Below are 18,538 nucleotides of genomic sequence, written 5' to 3'. Positions count from 1 at the left end.
TACAACTTACAAGCCGCTTACTATTTTTATGTAATTTTTTAATATCTTTAATTTTTAAAGTTTTTTTATTTTATACAAGCGATTTTTTTTTTTGGGTGCCAAAGATGGGAAGGGGAGGGTGGAAACTCACACACCTGAGTATCATGGAAGCTTGAACTCAGGACCACTTGGGAGTACACCAAAGGCGAATTCAACTAACACCCCATTGGTTTGATACAATCGATATTGAGAGAGGAGGTTTTCCCACACAAGGAATACTAGCAACTTTCTCTCTAACCTTCTCCTTTGGATTTTCTCTCTTCTACTTATGACAAGTGTCACTTTCCTTACACTTAAAAACAATATCATTAATGCATCACAGGAGTTAGATTTTGTTTTCCAAGTTTACCCTTATAAATGTATTAACTCTTTTTAATAACAAGTTTGCAGTCCTGATCTCTTGGACTACAGGGGGGTCCAAGAGATTTGTGGTCACTCACCGTTGGATGTAAATTCAATAGTTCACTCACTCTTGCACTCCTTTTAAGAAACTTTTTTGAACCATTGGATTAATATCTAATGGTGGGTGACCACAATCTCTTGGACTCCTTTGGTCCAAGAGATCGAGACTGAACAAGGTAGTTTGTTATTAAATGTATAAAAGCTAATACATTCAATAAGGGTAAACTTGGAAAACAAAAACTAATTCCTGTGATGTATTAATGACATTGTTTTAAGTATAAGGAAAGTGACACTTGTCATGAGAAGAAGGCAGAAAGTCTCAAACAGAAGGTTAGAGAGAAGGTTGCTAGCATTCCTCTTCTCACACATACTGTCAAGGTAGCGGATTTCGAACCTGAGTCTACAAGTCAAGAGTCCTTTCCCTGCACAAGACCGGTTGGCATCTTTAAAGTTTTTTAATTTTTCTCTAAATTGAATTTTAAAATGTTTAATAGTTGCATATTACCAAAATATTCATGCTACATCAACAAGACCCTAACTTGAAAGTGCTGTGTTCAAATCCTTCCCCTCACTATCACTTATATTAAAAAAAAAAAAAAAAAAAGGATAAAAACTGCAAGAGTGAAAATGCAGGAAAAAACAGCAATTAAGCAAACAGGCCGACACAGTAATTAGTGAAATTCCTCCGCGCAGTTACCTACCATTCAAACTTTGAAAAAAAGGATCAGTGCCTAATGCCCGAGCAAATTCCTTCCATCTAATCTAATAAACCTTATTTGGTACCAAAATCAAAATCAAAGCCCAACAAGAAGCTTCGCTGTGCTGTGCGTAAGGCGTTCCAATCTCGCAATTCCTTCTCCTTTCAGCGGCTAACCAAATTTAGGGTTCAATTTGTTATGCAAATTGTTTGATTGTACCATTGTTGCAGGAAGAAATTATGGGTTTGTCGTCTGCTAGTACCACGGCCAGTGCAACCCCAGAAGGACTGCAATTGTGCATATTTGATTTGAGGAGGGGTCAAAATGAAGGGCAAGAATTGGACAAGATATTGTTTTTCTTCCCTGCCGATTTGCCCTTCTCAGCACAGTTCTCTGTGATTGGGCTCAGTGAAGGACTTATCACATTTACCAGGTTTCTACTTTCTATCCCTTTTTCTTATATACATTTTATACAAGTGTTTTTTGATTTTTATAAGAACTTGTTTATATTTTGTGCAGAATCTTCTCTCCAGAAACTGCTTGTGAAGCCATTGAAGCAGAGAGGCATTCGCATGTTTTTTATGAGGCGGAACCAGATATCTGGATGGTGATGGTGAGCTCTGTTTTCCTTACAAACATTCCTGTCATTGTTAGTCCTTTTCAATTATGTGTTTAGCTAATGTTCATATATTGTTGGTAGCATGTTATAACTTATGGGCTTTTTCAGAACTAATGCTTTAGGCCCCTGATGCTCGCATTTTTGTTTCTCGTAGCTAAACTAAATTTTTTTTAGAATGCAGTTGTAGGCAATGCTATTTTGAAGTAATTTCAAATCATTGCTTCACCTTGTTGTAGGTAGTGGAGAAAAGCAAGGAGTTTGAAGCTATTTGGAGAAGTGATGCATTGAGAAAGGTTCTTAAGGAAGTCCATTATCTTTTTGTGATGTTTCATGGATCTATAAGAGCGTTGCTTGACAAAGACCCTGGTGGAGGACTAACTCGATCTCATTTGTACTATTTCATCATGGACTATCTTGGTGGTAAGTCATCATATAGTCGTGTACCTACTAATTACACTGAAGTCTAGTTTTATATTGTCCTTGGTTCAAATTTCATTGTAAAATCACTAATTGCCAGCATTTCAAAAGCGGTCTCCATTCGATGGGTGCTGCTGGGGTAATACTGAAGTTGCTGTATCATGCCCTCTCGATTGGATTTTTCTACCTAAGTAATGCTGAAGTTGCTGTATCTCATTGTATGGTTTTACTCTCTGGGGCAGATTTTCTGGTCGGGAAGAAACTACTGTTACCATCATTCCGTGACTGTTTAAAGGAGCGTGGAACCGTACAGATGCTTACTGTAGGGCGGGAAGCAGCAATTGAAGTACAGGTTTGTTTTCAGAATATAAATTAATCATATGTTAGTGGAGTAGGCCAGAACAGTTTTGCTGAAATTTTCTGCTTATTTAATGCTACATTTTTATTCAAGATTCTTCCTTGGAAGTTATTGATGTTTTAGTATGTCCTAGTCATAAACTTGTTCTAGGTTTGGTGTATTAGTTGTTTAGATGCTCATTGGGTCCATGAGTTCCTCTCCATGGTTTTTTTTGTTTTTATTTTTATTTTTTTTTAATTTTTTTTTTACAGCTTCCATATTGTGGTGTAATTTGGAAAGATGGTTGTAGTACATGTACTGGTATTATGTTTATTCTCTACTTTTCTTATCCATTTTCCTTATAAGTTTTATAGACATACCTTACTAATTTTTTTACCTTAACTTATAATGCAATGCTTCATTAGTATTAAGCCTGTCTATCATCACTAACTGTCCTATTATCTTCTTTCTTGCCCACTTGTATTCTACAAAACTGTGCATTTCTGCACACATGTGGGCTTTTATAATCACCCTTGTTCCGACCTGACTTCTAAGTTCTACCTGAATCTCCTAATTTTAGTCTTTTACTTGTTAGTGCAATGTTATACAATTTTTCTTTTGTGTATGTTTTGAATGGTTTCATTTGTCTTTGCAGTCGCTTGTAAGGGTGCTCGAATCTTGTGCTGGGAACATACCCTGTCACTCACTGATCTTGTTTCAGGACCTGTTGGTGTCCACAACACTTTCTCCTGTATGGTTTGATCTTCTAAGCGTTTTAACTGTTTTTAAATCATTTCATATGCCATTGTGTTTTAGTCTTAAAGTTCAGTAGAAGCTTAAAAACTGAGTTACATTTTTCTTGTGTAGAATTTTCATAGAAAGTGGTGCTGAGTGCATTTATTTTGTCAAATGCTAACTTTCATGAATTTTGTTTTTCCTTTGTTAGGATGACACCGTAAACCTATTTGCGTATGCTGTTTTAAGGCTGACTCCCCATGCTTTATCCTCTGGAGTAAGTTCCTGGTCCTATTTACGCAAAGGAGCTACATCCCATGTATCCTCAAGTTCTATCTTGGCCCGTCCTGGTGGTGTTCCAGAACAATTTCAAGGCTCAGATGTCAACTCTCCTGCTGGAGATAACAATTATCGTGTCATACGGCCCTTGCAGCAGGATAAGTGGTCCAAAGGGAAGGATGGTTTTCTTGTCACTGATATTTGGGGTGCAGAGGCTAGTAACTTGATTTCTGCCACTCCAACAGTTTTGCTCCATCAGACAGAGGAGAGAATGTATCTGTGTGCCCATCAGCATAAGAGCCTTACCTTAATTTTTCTCATTCCTGTTTCTTCAGTGCTAATTGGGGATCAAGGTGTTTCTGCGGTGAAGCAGCAAGTTCTTGAAAATGTTAGCTTCCTAGCCCTGCTAGCAACTCTAATGCTTATGCTATCAAACTGCTTCTTTACATTTTTAACTTGTCATTAGCACTGTCATGTGGAAATCGTTACCCTAAATCAATAGAGGTCAGCAATAGAAATCCTATTTATATTGGTTCTCTACCAAAACCAAATTTCTTGTTAGATGTGTTGAAGCAACATTTTAATGTCTTTCTCATATCTTTCCCTATTTAAATTTTTATTGATTTAATTTGGTTTAATGTACTCACATCCTTTATATTCATCGACAGGAAAAAAATAGTTTTCTAATATCCTCTATATCCTTTTTCATGTCCTCAACATACGTTGTCTCATTGATTCCTAATGAAATAAAATGTCTACTTAATCGCTAATTTCCTGTAATAAATTATTTGGAATTTTACTGGGGCAATAATCATTGATTCTGATTCATGCTATTAGCTGTATTGTAGAATTTTTCTTGAGATGAAAGCTGGAGTGCCATTGTTTGAATTTTATGTTTTTATTTACTATTTTCCAGGTATCCCTAAAGCTGTTGAGAGTTGAAGAGAAACTATCAAAAGGATGGGTTGGTGAGAATGCATATCATGTTAGTGGATATCGATATTTACTAGTGGACGGAGACAGAAATGTATCCAGGGCTTCTCCAGCAGGAAAGGTCACAACCCTTACTAAGGTAAAGCATTCCACCACAGTTTGGCTTGCTCTCTTGTTCTGCACAATACGTGTTAAAGCGTGGCCATTTGGTTGAGGATGTTCACCTTGTTTACCTGCATCAAATATTGTATAAATATACTCCCCTGCAGCAGCTAAGGAATTATGGAAGAAAATTTTGCTGCCTTTAATTATGTTCTTTTTCAGTTTTCTATTTATATGACTGGTGCCATGTTCACAAGTCTCCAGCTAGACTAGGTTGCATTCTCAGTGCATTTCTTTTACCTTGGGTGTTCTCTGTGGCGGCTTGGCCTAATGCATGTGTTTGCTGCAAAAGATAGGCTTAGTGGTCACTGATCAGACTAGATCTCATCATTTTAATGTCAATTTATTGCTTTTATGAATTGATGTCCAATAAATTCATTTTTCATGTTCTGTGGCAGGATTCCTTACTTGCCTTAAGTAAGCTTAGAGAAGAAGTTGATTTGGAAAAGAGTAGAGCACAATCAGATAATGCTGGTCAAGAGAAAGAATTGGAAGTTAGCATCCGGGCGAAAAACAATGCTTGGGTTATTGCTCGGGTTACAAGAGGGAAGGAACTTTATATGGTTCTGGAGAAAGCCAATGAAACCCTTCTTTATGCCTCTGATGCTGTTGAAAAGTTCAGCAACAGGTTAGTGTACATTTCCTTGGATGCCTGCGAGTTGTTTGTGCAGTGTTTGTCTATGTGGACAATCTTTCAAACTTGTATTACCGAATACAGATTTGCTTTTATAATTTACTGGTTTGCTAATTTCTTTGAGTTGTGCAGGTACTGCAATGGAGCTTTCTCGTTGAATTAGGGGAATTCCTTGGTTTTTGATATCCATAGTTACTAACATAATAACACAAAATGAGGGGTCCTGCCTCTATGCTCCCCAAGCGATGAAATGTCAGACCTGGCGTTGTAGATTTCTGTAAAACATCACACTTGCTAGGGGAAAATAAATAATTAAAGTTATGTTCTTTTATTCAAAGCATGTTGTAACTTGTATCCAATTTTTAATGTACTTGTAAATTATTTTTTGTTTATTAATTTACAAAGAAGTATCTTGTTCAAAATCTTGCTGAAAAAAAGAAAACGGAGAACAGAGAGAAGGAAAAGGCAGGAGCTTGTATGTATTAGCATTACGAGTCCATTTGGATGGAGCGATTCCAAATCTAGGGTACATTATATATCCATTTGTTTGCTTCATTTCTACTTTCTTTTAACAAATTTATAGCTTTGTTGTCAAATCCAAATCCTTTCTTTCAAATACCTCCATTCAAACGGAAGCTAACAGTTTGCCTCCTCCACCAAGAAAGAACAATGATTTTTATTTTTATGGAAGAACAAAATTACAAGGCAAGCAAAAGGAATGATTGAATTGGAACCCAGAAAAAGGGACAAAGTTTTCAAAAAGGATTTATAATTTGTTTTGCATTCAAACCAAACAAAGCACACGGTAGTAGTGAATTAAAAAGATGAAAGAAAAAATTAATGTGAAGCATTGTCGCCCACCGTGGGGCTCGAACCCACGACCACAAGGTTAAGAGCCTTGCGCTCTACCAACTGAGCTAGACGGGCTTTGTTGCTTGGTCAACATTCGTTTATACTGATAATCTAATTTCTACCTGTTCCTCCTCGTTGAAATCTTCATTAAGCTGTTTGACAAATTTGGTTATCAATATAAACAAACGTTGACCTAACAACAAAGCCCGTCTAGCTCAGTTGGTAGAGCGCAAGGCTCTTAACCTTGTGGTCGTGGGTTCGAGCCCCACGGTGGGCGATCTTTTTATAATATATATTATATATTGTTTTCAATTTCTCGTCTTTTTTTGGGTCAGATTTTCAATTTCTCTTAAGAGGAGAAAGAGAGCCCACGATTTTCTGAGTTCGATTTTCCTGCCAAGACTGCTTCTTTAGCTTTTAATTTTAGTATTTTTGTTCGAAATACCAAATTGGGCCTTTACCCATCACGTTCACGTACGACACTGAAACTCCAATTTGCCACATATCATATCCACAATTTATATAACAATGCAAACGTGGCAATTATACATGTGGCCTCTGTTTATTGGTTAAAAAAATGCCTTCATTGACCCCTTTCTTTCTCCATTAATTTAACTCCTCCTCCAACCATCTCGTCTCTTCACACCATCTTTGCTGCCTAAGTGCTAGCCAGAGCTGCTAATCACAATCTTTCAGTAAGTCAATTCATATCCTTTTTTCTTCTTTTGATTTGATTTTTATTGTTTTTGTTTTTATTCAAATTTGAGGCAACCCGTGTACGAAAATGTATTCATCACTCTGCTATGCAATAATGGTTCAACTCCATTGTTCAATTGATGGGTTTACTCTGAAATCATGAAAAAAAAGAAACCATTTTTATGAAAACTCTAATTGTATTGCGTGTGTTGGGTGTTGGGGGCTGTGTGCTTTGAGCTGATTTTTTGCAACCATATGGCTCAAAAATTGTCACTTTTCTACAGCGTGATGCTTAATTTCATTAGATTGTGCGGTTAAAGTAACTTAAAACTGTTGCACATGAATTACCATCATTAGTGATTGTATCCTTTTGACAGAGAAGTACATGAAAAGAGGTTCAAAGTTCCTCCGCTATAAATCATCAATGATGGAGTTTTTGCAAGTTCTGGTTTGTTTATGATAAATTACGGTGCTCTATTTAGCTTAATGGCGGAGCAACTGTGTTATGTGTGTGTGTGTGTGTGTGTGTGTGTGTGTGTTTGGGGTGGGGGTGGAGGGATCATTTGAGATTATACCAGATCCTTTTCCATGTTGCTCCCTTTAGTTTCTTTAATAAATAAATAAATAAATAAGTTCATAATTATCATTTTGATTTAAGAGAATTGTTGAGTTATCCCAGGTTCTCGCATGTTTCTCCGACCAAGTTAGTATTGTGACCCTCTTTTGTTATATCATTTTTTCAGGAGGAACCTATCAACATGGAGATAGGTACTGTGAGGTAAAATTTTGTCCCTTTATAAATAAATTAAGATGATTCCTCCATGTAGTAGTTGAAAAAACACTATACACACATTGTTTTTTTCCTGGTTCATATGCTTTGACCCTTATCGAAAACTTTAGTTCTGCATGATTTGCTCTTGCATTGTCAATCTAGTTACTTAACATCGCTTATAGTAAATCTCCATAGCCTTTCATATTCATGGCATTGTTGATGTTGTTAAGCATTTATCAGTTTCATTCTTATATCATTATAATCTCGACAGGTGTTCCCTTGACAACCAAGTACTGTGGTTGTCAAGAGAAAGTTCAAGAAAATTAGATTGGAGAAATATCCACCCACTTCCACATATTGTAACCACTTGGAAATTAAAGGTGGGATATCAGAGGTTGATAGATTGTCAAGTATCTACTGGGAAGCATTCACTGAATCATGTCTTCTGGAGAAGACATTCAATTCACACTAGTTTGGAGGAATCATCATCTGTTCAGGGAGAAACTTATAGTGGAAATGATGAATATGCACATAAAGATTCGCAGGAGAATCATCTTTCTCAACCTTTAAGAAGTAATGAGGTACTCATGCACTGGTCCGAATTGTTTTGATTTAAAAATAAATAAAAAATCCTTGACAGCATTCGAATGCATGAACTTCCTTTTTCTATTGGTTTAGCATTCCTGGCTACTTCAGTTTTAAATCTCAAGAGCTAACTTATGTTAAAACTCTATATCAGTTGAAGTCACTGCTGGCAGATTCTGAAAGAACAAAGCTTATTAAAAAACTAAGTGAAGCCAATCAACAAAATCGGTTCCTCAAACGACAGGTTTGTATGTATTCATACAATGTCCTTTCTAAATCGACTCCTGTTTTAGTGTGTCATTTAAATTCATCCTCATCATTTATTGCAGTGGCCCACATTTTATCTTGCCATCTATGTTGATATCTTCATAGATATGACTGGATTGATATCCATTTAGGAATGCATTCTAGCAGCAGTAGGCATGTTAATTCATGGGGTTGGTGCAAAAAGCATAGGACTGAAGAGTAAAGACTCAGACAACAGGAACGTAGATTAATGCTTAGTGGGTCCAATTGAGAGATGAAAGCATTAATATTAAAATTGAGTTGCTGGCTTGTTTAGCATATGAGTATATCAAATTTATAGATATAAAAAGGTTCACGTATTCACAATCTCATTTCTAACTTGAAGGTGGTTGAATTGAATATACTGAAGGATGAAGATGCACACACCTCTTTCATCATTTGTGAGAAAAAATTAAAAATATATTTGATGAGTTTCTGTTTCAAATTAGTTTCTTCATATGATATCTCATTTGTCTTAACTGTATCAAGAAAATTAACATACATGTAACTATAATTCTTGGGTGTTATTAATTGGAGAGAGCGTGGATGTTTATATGGTTATTTCATTTGATTGTTCTATCAAGTGTAATAGATTTGATATCTTATGTTGATCCATTATCTCTACAGTTGCATATAAAGGAGGATGCGTTGGTTAACTTCAAAAGTGAACTTGCTGTCTTGGAACTTGAAATTCAGGTTACATATTTTACGACTGGTGGTTGTCTGCACATCTTGCATGAGCATAATGTTATCACTTGTGAGTAATTTAAGTCCCTAGAGATCAGTTTTTTTTATTTATCACATGTGAGTAATCTAAGTCTCAAGAGATCAAGATTCTTACTTCCATGTGTCGCCACTTTAACACTCTACAAAACCTTTCGTAATACTAAAATGGTTGTAGGTCAAGCATCATGTGGAAGGAGAAAATAATTCCAGTCTTGAATCTCTTGACTTTGATATATTGTTGGAATCATATCCTGTGCAAATTGCATTTAGTTAGATGTCTGTTATTGCCTAATTTCAAGAGCCATCTTTACTTCATTCTGCTAACATAGTAAGAAGTATTCTCTCAGCAGTCCAAACATAAAAAATGGGATCTTTATATCATAAACCTTTAACCACTACGACAACCACTTTACTCATACCATTCCCATCATAGTGCAAGAATGGTAGTTGTCCCTCATCCGCATCAGATTGGTTCTTTCACTGCAACTCTGCTTTGAGATACTAGACAAGCTTGAAAGTTGCTTAAGTTGTGTGCTAAGTTTAGAAAACCTGTAGGTTCTAGGATTTGGTTGGGTGGAGAAAAGGCATTTAACAGTAAAAGTGGAGTTGGATAGTAGAAGACAAGTGTAAGCTGCTCTCTGGTTTCTGTAGCAGTCAGTGTACAAGAAAAAAGATGTCCAGTGATAAGTTAACCAACATAAAAAGGAGACACAAAAAAATAGGATCAAAATTGGAATGTAGATAAACAAGTCCTAGGGCATGAGACCCATGAGAATTCTACAATCTGATTCCTTTTCCTGAAAACTGCATACTAATTCTCTTAAGCAAGTATGTATACAAGTGTTACAGCAGCCCTAGCTTTGATTACTTTAGTAGCTATCTAGTGTTAAACCTTCAGGAATACTTGAAAACTTGCATGACTGTCATCTGGCAAATAACATAACACATAAAAACTGACCGCTAAGTGAAAGATAAGTTCAAAACTGAATCCCAACTAGAACCCAAACCAACTTTACAGTGGGCTTACTGAATCCTGGATAGCTATGTAATTCCTGTCAAATCTGGATGTGAAACTTGCGAGAAAGTTTGAAGACTTGCCTTGTGCCCACACAACTTTTTTGGTAAAAAAAATCACAAAAGAATAATAGGGAGTTACTTTCCTATATTTTAATTTCTTTTAGAACCAAATAGACCCTTAAGGACAAACTCAAGACTCTCTGAAAATCTTCGTTGTAAAACATTGTGGAGGATTTGCAGAAAATTAAATTCTAAATGCATCCTAGGTCAAATGACTCATGTTAAAGGCTATGTTGTCATGCATCACGGTTCACGTGATTGAATATAGTCGAAGACTTGTGATGTCATGATTCCTTTAGTTGTTCTAATGGCAGGCTTTGGTGAAATTGGCAGAAGAAAACACTAAATCTGTCATTCCACAAGGTTCAAGAAAGATTAATGGGAAATACATTCAGTCTCACCTTCTTTCCCGTTTAGAAGGTAACTTGCTCTAGCATGACTTATTTATTCCTTCTTTCTTATTCTCTTTCCTGTTGCTGCTAAAAATTGTATCTCCTTCTGTTAACTGAGCAAATGCATTTGAAAGCATCTTAGAGGATTGTGTACAAGGAATATATAGTTTTCTCTCTTTTTATAGCATGATGGTCCTCCTAAGGTACATCTCCTCCACAAATGAAATTGAGCCATTGCATTAATAGGTGCCTTGAGATGTGAATTTATATCCACCTCACTTTCTCATCAGAAAATTCTAGTTTTTTCCCAGATCATATTTATTGATTAAAAATTAAATCTATTTTCAGAGCATCTTATCCGAATAATCAAAATAAAATACATACAAACTACAATTATCAAATGAAAAAGTACTAAGAAAGATAATATAGGAACAAAGACCACTTCGGAGAGGAGTGAAAGTGGGAAAAAGGATCACTTATAATTGTTGAGATTTAGAGCAGAAACATAAGGATTACCCCTTGAGTAAAACTCTTTCTTGACATTAGTCATTTGGAGTAAGTACGGTTTTTGTGCAAATGGATGGGATTCTTGAGTTGAGAGAGATTGTTTCTAATATCCCTTAAAACATGTGGGTTACTCCTTATTTTCTATCTTCTGAAATTTGTGTTGGGAATTGGGATATAATTAGACTTTGGCAATTTATTATGGGTGAGTAGTCGTCTTTCTTGTTTCAGAAATATGGTTTCCCAACTGATATTGAATTGTTTTGAATTGTACTGCTTTCATGTCACTGTTTCCATGTTTGTTAACTTTCCATATGTTCTGACAAAAGTACTGTTGTATGTGTGTATCTGTGTGAAGCTGTACATGAAAAGTTGAAGGAACAGATAAAGGATGTCGATGCTGTACAATCCAAGGAGGTTCCCCTATTTTGGTATGGCATGGCTGAGGTAAGCATATAACCTTATAATTTTCATTCATTTTCCTCAAATTATGGAGTGCAGTAATAGTGCGTGACTTTTTGAAATATGATCATATGGGTCACTTCATTGCAAAGCAAACGGGTTGACGTATGAGGAAGATGTCTCTAAAGCTGTGTTCAACCTTGTATGAAAATAACTTGAAATTATGGAGTGTGGAAATAGTGAGTGAATTTCGGAAATATGATCATATGGGTCACTTCATTGCAAAGCAAAAGGACGTATGATGAAGACAGACGTCTCTAAGCTGTGTTCAACCCTTTATTGTAATCACTTGAGGATGGAAAATTCGGGAAGGAGGATCGGAGATTCAGTATAAAGTGTTGGAGCTCTCTGTGGTCCGTGTAATTTGTTACCTCAAAAAGCAAGTTTGGCCCCCTATATAGAGATGTTTTAGAAGTTTAACGCCATTGGAAAACATTTCAAAGGATCATGATCACCTGCTAAAAGGCATATCACCACACCCAAAAAAAAAAAAAAAAAAAAAAAAAAAAATAATCTGCTCCCTTTAATAATTTAAAGTATTCTTATTTTTATTTCTGGCAAGGGACAGCTCCAGCAGGCAGGACCATGCCATGCCTACTGTTTACCAGTGGCGCTGACCAGCTTCTTCCTCTAGTCTAGAGCTTTCCAATTGAGTCCTTGACTGCACTCTATACATTCTATCCTAAAGTCATATTTCAATTCCTGAACTGACATAGGCACCGAGATAAAAATTTATGTGTGCTTATAAATTTGTTTTCAACTGCAATTGGTCCATTCCATATGGATAGAACTAGTCATTTTCTGAGGGTCTAACCTGTAAGGTGGCACGACAGTGCTAATGTTTGAAGGATATTCATCGACGACCTGGATGTTGTTGTGGCTGATCTTGAGCCCTGGCTTCTGGTGGGTGTGAGACAACTGTTGAACATGGTGTTGGTTATGAAGTCTGTTTTCTCGTGTGGAGGCTGTGATGAATCTGGTCGACGCTGATAAGGAAGGACAAGGGGGTGTTGGCTTAAGTAGGTTTCACCAGATCAGTTAACCCAGTTGATTAATCCAACCCGAGAAGATCTTCTGAGTTTTCAAGGTTTAAGGGGACCTGATAAATATAATAATTTTATTACAAAATACCGTTATGTCTTCAATGATACTGCTGGTTCCGAGTCCTAGTCCTTGTTGGCTGGCATAAAATTGCAAAAGCTGAAAATTACAGCCCTTGAATGAAATTTTAAAGTTTTGGTTCTATAGATTAGGTACTTAGGCATTGAATTTAAAACAAAATTTGTTTTTATTTTGGTGTCACAGAGTGTGCAAGTTATGGGCACTTTCGATGGTTGGAGTCAAGGAGAACATTTATCATCGGAGTATACTGGTTCTTTCACCACATTCTCGACAACATTAATGCTCAGACCTGGAAGGTACCTAGTCACTCAACTATCCCTATTCTTCCTCCCTTTCTTCATCCTTATCCAAAAATATTATATTTGAAGGTATGAAATCAAGTTCTTGGTGGATGGAGAATGGAAGCTGTCACCAGAATTTCCTACAGTTGGTGAAGGTTTAATGAAAAATAACTTGTTAATCGTGGAATAGCTCGACGTCTATAGCCATGGGGAAAGAAAGAAAAGCCTATATCATGTATCAAGCAACTGATAATACTTGTTTACTATGATATTCACCCAGAGCTTATTTCATTTAGGTCCTTAGTTGTGCTTCTGATGTCCAGAAAAACCTAGAATTTGAAATACCAGGCCAGAAAGGAAAAGGAGACCCTAGCATTTTTGTATCCTTATCTGATTACAGAATGAGGATGCCATGCTGGCCTTTATAAGTTTTTAGGTAGTTTTGGCATGCTGGACGTGTCTACTATTCCAATCATTATGTATTGGATTGTACTGAATAGTAATCTATCGTATTTTTCTTATTATTGTTGAATGTTTTGTACTGTGCCGGATTAAGAGATTGGACAAGTTGTATTGTGTTTGGTATTGTACAAGGTAAGAGGTTGTTTTCAAATGAAAAAGAAAAGCTTCTCTCTCTCTCTTATAAGGCAATTTACCAGACTGGTATATTTAGGCCTAGTTTACTTCCAAACAATGGAGAACAACTCTGGTATATTTAGGCCTAGTTCCAAACAATGGAGAACAACTCTGGACAATTTGGAACATCGCGTTTGTATGTGTTATCGAACTTTCTTTAAAAAAAATGATTTACAGTACATTGAAATCACAAATACCATTTGCAAAGAGATCACATTTATATACCACATTTGATGAACATCACATATTAAGATGCATAAAAAAAATTCTCCTCCACTTGAAGCCCAACAATAAAATTAATGAATTAATGGTGTGTTTATTAATCAGAAATTGGAATTCTCATCAGGAATTGAATTTCACATATGGAGGATTCTTGCATTTACTTCAAATCAAGGAATTGAAAAGTAAGTGGGATCCACACAAAATTAGGAATTAAATTCCTGATTTTGGAGGAATTCAATTCTTGGGTGGGAGGTGGTATTCTAATTCCGGGAGAACTAAACTTATTAGGAATTCATCTTTTTTACCCTTATATCCTCACACAATTTCAAAATTCCAAATGTGCCATCTACTTTAACCCAACAATGAGGACATTTTAGTAATTAATACCACTCATACCCCAATTTCATATGGTTTAGTAAACAGCTTCAATAGGAATCCGGAATCTAATTATCCCCAATCCAACTTCTCCTCAATTCAATTCCTCATAATCCAATTACGGATTAGTAAACATGCCATGAATGATAAAAAAGGAGCAAGAACGTCAACTATAAAATTAACTTCTTGAACCGCATGCTAAGGCTTCACATATGCTCATTGTCCCTTCAATTAAGCTTAAAGCCCTAGAGATTTTATCGGCTTTGTTTTTTATGCGATGAAATTACTTTCTGCTTATATATATGCATCAATTATATCTTGGTTCTAATTTGGTGCAATTGTTTTTTACTTGGATATTGTTTGAGTGAGCCGATTCATTCAATGGAATTATGATGAATTATATGCCTGTTTTGGGCAGTCCAGTAAAACAATAATGTATCACATCCTAGAGGTCTTGGGTGTCTTTCATTAGTAGGCTTAACCCATAATTGCATGTTCTTAGTCACGATTGTCACGATTTTGGGTTATAAGCGTTTAGGGTTTGAGGCTTGAAATAACATTGCTTTTGTTTTGAGTGACCATTGGATGTCAGCGCAAAAACGAGTGACAGTCTTCCTACATGCATTGTAGTGGATCTTCTACGTGTAGTTTTTGTGCAGATGCTTTTGTTTTTCTTTGCTGCAGTTGTGTATATGTGAAACGATTTCAATATGTCAACTTGGACTCAAGTGTAATGTCAACATGAAGTAGAGTGTCTTAGCTGGGCGTCTTGCTTAGGCTGGATGCTCTGCCTAGGAAGGCCTATAAGTTGAAACCCTAAACCCTAAACCCTATAAGTGAAAATGTGGAAATGTAGACGGTACGTAGTAGAAGAGCGTAGAGTGGTGCTTAAAGTGTAGATGGGCTCATAAGGAATTGGAATGGCAAAAGAGAGGAACACCAGTGTTAGTGTTGGATGTTTATAGTTGCTGGTTTCAGTTCTTTCTACAATGTCGATGGGTTTAGTTTAGACTTCAGTCTTCAGCACATGGTTGATGGTTCACTCACTGGCCATTGAGACAAGTCAAAGAAAATTTGAGCAGAAACGTAAGGAAGAAGGTTGGGTTGGGTTAGACGGATATGGGGAGAAGAAATGTTTTACTTGGTAAATGGTTTTTGGTTGTGCTTCTTATGTACAGAAAATCTAGACTTGGAACTACCATGCCAGAAGGGAAAATTTTAACTAGGTCCCCAAAACTGTAAGTTTGTATCTATATCTGATCACAGATGGAGAATGCTGTGCTGCCCAGTTTGCATGATTTAAGGTTTGTTCGGCACCCTGGACGGGTCTACTATTTCAATCATTGTGTATTGGACTGGACTAAATTGTAATCTACTGTATTATGTTTGTCATTGTTGAATGTTTGGTAACAGTACCGGATTAATAGGTTGGACAAGTTGGTATTATGTTTGGTATTATTGTTCACGATAAGAGGTTTTCAAATGAATAAAATAAAATAAAATAAAATGGCTAAACCATCCTTTTTGCTTCCCACTCTCTTAGGCCTTCTCCAACCCATTTGGGGTTAAATCCAAATTTTCCCCCTCCAAAGAGTAACTATTTGGGTTTTGCCCGAACTCAAATGGTTTTTTCTCCCAACCCTCCAGACTCAAATTTTAAGTCCGCAACTTTATTAAATTGTTTAAGAATTGTTTAAGTCTAATTTTTATTATTTTTTTAATGAAAAACTTTTATTCATTCAATTTTTTAAATAACTTCATAATTAAATTTTTTGAACAATTTGACTTAAAAAATTTGAAATTCCACAAATATAATTTTATTCCAAAAGAAAACATACAACATAATTCTAAAAGAAAACACACAATACTTCAAATTCACCAGACATGAAACCCAATAGGAATAAACTAATAACCACCATCTTGGAGGCTTGGATAATGGTCCCCTGAGTTGTCTTCAGGATTAACGGTAGACTGTTGACCCTGTGCATGTTCTTGCATAATTTCATCTTGTTTATCCCCCCAATACTTCTTCTTTCTTGGAGTAAATTTGGACCTGTCCATGGACATTATTTTTTGTTCTTGGGCTTCCTTATCTTGTTGCTTCTGATATGCATAAGCATCAGCTTGATCTTAGATAAACTTGTCCAACATGTTGAGCTTTCGTCTACTATCCTTCTCAAAAGCAATACCTTGCTCAATCAATGATTCCAAGTACTTATCCCTTGTTTGTTGAGAGGGGTCAACCATCTTTCCTTTTTTTTTTTTTTTTTTGGTTGGTGTGCAGCCTTTTGTTTATCTCGCCCCTCAGACCTTGGACTAGGCATGGCGATATCGTTTGTGTCGTTATCCAAATTCACCATATTTGCACTAGCTTCAGAAGAATGTTGTGTGTGAGGCTTATTTATATCGCTCCACTTTGGGCAATCTTTTAAGATTTCCCAAGCATGGTACAACGTGAAAGGCCTATTTGGATGCTTATTATCATTAAGAAATATCGTTTTCGCATACATGTCCTACGCATGAAAAAATAAATATAAGTTTGGAGTTTAATAAAATTACAAATATAAATTTAAAGCTTTAATAAGAATGGTTACTTACCACATCATGTAGAGTTGAGCCACTTTGTGAGTTTGTATTAGCCTTAGTCAAGCGTGCCTTCCAAAAAGAACACTGTTGGTTGATAGTCTTGAACCGAGAAGTAATGGCTTGATATGTTCGTCGCTCAGGTCCATTAATGCCTGGATCATTTTCCAGAAACTTTGGATATACACGTTTCCCAAATGTACCGCTTGCTTGATTGGTGCCAATAGCCCCATCTTCACTAACAGAAACCCACCCTTTGCACAATGCCTCATCTTCTTCGGGCCTCCAATTCACACATCTTTGATATTTTGTGGACATCTTCAACAAGAATGAAAGGAGATTGATGAGATTGACAAAGGAAAATTAAATTGAGAAATAGATAAAATGTTTTTGGCAGATTATTTGATAGATGGATGTGTATTTATACAGTTTACAAGGCCGGAACTAGAAATTTTTCAACGGGTGGGCTAGCTAAAGTTATTAGCTTAAAATTTAATTATTATTTTTTTTTGGTACTTACAATTTCTATAGTCTTTCTAGAAATAAAAGTAAACATTAAATCGTATAAACCAAGCTAGTTCATAGCTCCATAGACTAATTTTCAATAAGTTTTAACATAAACCATATAGGGTTTAACACCATAGTAGATTGAACATCTAAGGCTTTTTACCTAGATTGACCTTAGGTTCCTTCATACATTCATATCACACATGAAAAGTTGTTTTATGTAAAAATATTGACTAAGTATGAAAAATGGGTTTTCAGAATAATCATTTTCTCAAGATAATTTTTGGCGGCTTTTATTCCTCACACATCAAATAAGAAAACTTGATTTTATGATATTTTAGTATAAAGTATATATTGACTTAATGAGCCATCATTTTTAGCATAAATCATATTTTGCACTAAAATCGATTTTTCATATTTTGATTTGGTGGGAATTTAATTTTCTAGTATTTTTATTTGAATCCAAATTGGGGGAACTTCTTTATTTACATTGTAAACTTAAGTAAATGGAGTAATATAAAAATAAATAAAAGTAAAATAACAAAGACATTTTGTACAGCGCCACTAACCGGGCTAATATTGAAGATAAGTTAAATATAAAGATTTTATATTTTTTTTCTTAAAAAACCACACTGGGCTACAGTCCACTGTAGCCCTTAATTTGGCTCCGCCCATGACAGTTTGGAGTAAGTTTTGGGGATGAGATTTAGATTAATTTAAAATATTTTTTTAACTGTTGAATTTAAATTTCAGCTGTTGAATCTTTTTTTTTTTTTACCGTTAAAATAGCTTTGATTTAATATATATCATTGATTTAATTTACATTTACATGTAGAAATTTTTTTTAAAAAAAAAAACGAATTCAATTGGCCACTTCATAGCAGCTCAACAAGTGGCGAGCCAAACAGACAAACAGACAAACAGCAGCAGTACAAAATTTCGCGAGGTTTTGAACCACAGACCTCCAACTCACAAACTCAACCATTTACCACATTTACCACTGCACCGGCAAGCTTAGTTATTAAAGTATCATATTGCTAATGTATTTAAGGGTATCATTTGGAAAAAATTAAAATACTATTTGTTAGAAAACCCATAAACGCAATTATGAATTGGGGATGTCGGGGTTGGGTTGATGCTGTCATTTGTTTTCTCTGTCATTTTTCAATTGGGGATCAATCTAATGGGTAAGTGGGTAAGATGTTG

General features: G+C 35.7%; 2 protein-coding genes and 2 non-coding genes across 6 annotated transcripts; 3 read left to right on the top strand and 1 right to left on the bottom strand.

Annotated features, from left to right (window-relative positions):
* Positions 1 to 1,080: 1,080 nt before the first annotated feature.
* LOC117635623 (vacuolar fusion protein CCZ1 homolog B-like) lies at positions 1,081 to 5,791 on the top strand. Of its 2 annotated transcripts, XM_034369958.1 has the most exons (11): positions 1,137 to 1,265; positions 1,370 to 1,572; positions 1,659 to 1,752; positions 1,995 to 2,178; positions 2,276 to 2,314; positions 2,418 to 2,527; positions 3,168 to 3,263; positions 3,459 to 3,914; positions 4,443 to 4,598; positions 5,020 to 5,249; positions 5,388 to 5,791. In XM_034369958.1, exons 2-11 carry the CDS (start codon positions 1,379 to 1,381, stop codon positions 5,416 to 5,418), a joined length of 1,590 nt encoding a protein of 529 aa, XP_034225849.1. In that variant the 5' UTR covers positions 1,137 to 1,265; positions 1,370 to 1,378; the 3' UTR covers positions 5,419 to 5,791. The 2 variants fall into 2 exon arrangements, with proteins under 2 accessions (XP_034225850.1, XP_034225849.1); XM_034369959.1 differs by lacking the exon at positions 2,276 to 2,314 and having other exon boundaries at positions 1,081 to 1,265.
* Positions 5,792 to 6,109: 318 nt separating this feature from the next.
* On the bottom strand, positions 6,110 to 6,182 carry TRNAK-CUU. The gene has a single exon. It is a non-coding gene; the product is annotated as a tRNA-Lys (tRNA).
* A 129-nt stretch (positions 6,183 to 6,311) lies between these two features.
* On the top strand, positions 6,312 to 6,384 carry TRNAK-CUU. Its single transcript has one exon. It is a non-coding gene; the product is annotated as a tRNA-Lys (tRNA).
* Positions 6,385 to 6,704: 320 nt separating this feature from the next.
* LOC117634745 (protein PTST, chloroplastic) lies at positions 6,705 to 13,645 on the top strand. Of its 2 annotated transcripts, XM_034368958.1 has the most exons (9): positions 6,706 to 6,802; positions 7,547 to 7,581; positions 7,847 to 8,156; positions 8,315 to 8,404; positions 9,073 to 9,141; positions 10,563 to 10,668; positions 11,503 to 11,591; positions 12,912 to 13,024; positions 13,097 to 13,645. In XM_034368958.1, the coding sequence occupies exons 2-9, from the start codon at positions 7,562 to 7,564 to the stop codon at positions 13,197 to 13,199; spliced, it is 900 nt and encodes a 299-aa protein (XP_034224849.1). In that variant the 5' UTR covers positions 6,706 to 6,802; positions 7,547 to 7,561; the 3' UTR covers positions 13,200 to 13,645. The 2 variants fall into 2 exon arrangements, with proteins under 2 accessions (XP_034224850.1, XP_034224849.1); XM_034368959.1 differs by lacking the exon at positions 8,315 to 8,404 and having other exon boundaries at positions 6,705 to 6,802.
* The last annotated feature ends 4,893 nt before the right edge of the window (positions 13,646 to 18,538 follow it).

The sequence above is a fragment of the Prunus dulcis genome, chromosome 7 (genome assembly GCF_902201215.1).
Source record: "Prunus dulcis chromosome 7, ALMONDv2, whole genome shotgun sequence".
NCBI classification, from domain to species: Eukaryota; Viridiplantae; Streptophyta; class Magnoliopsida; order Rosales; family Rosaceae; genus Prunus; species Prunus dulcis.
This window is presented reverse-complemented; position numbering and strand designations above follow the sequence as displayed.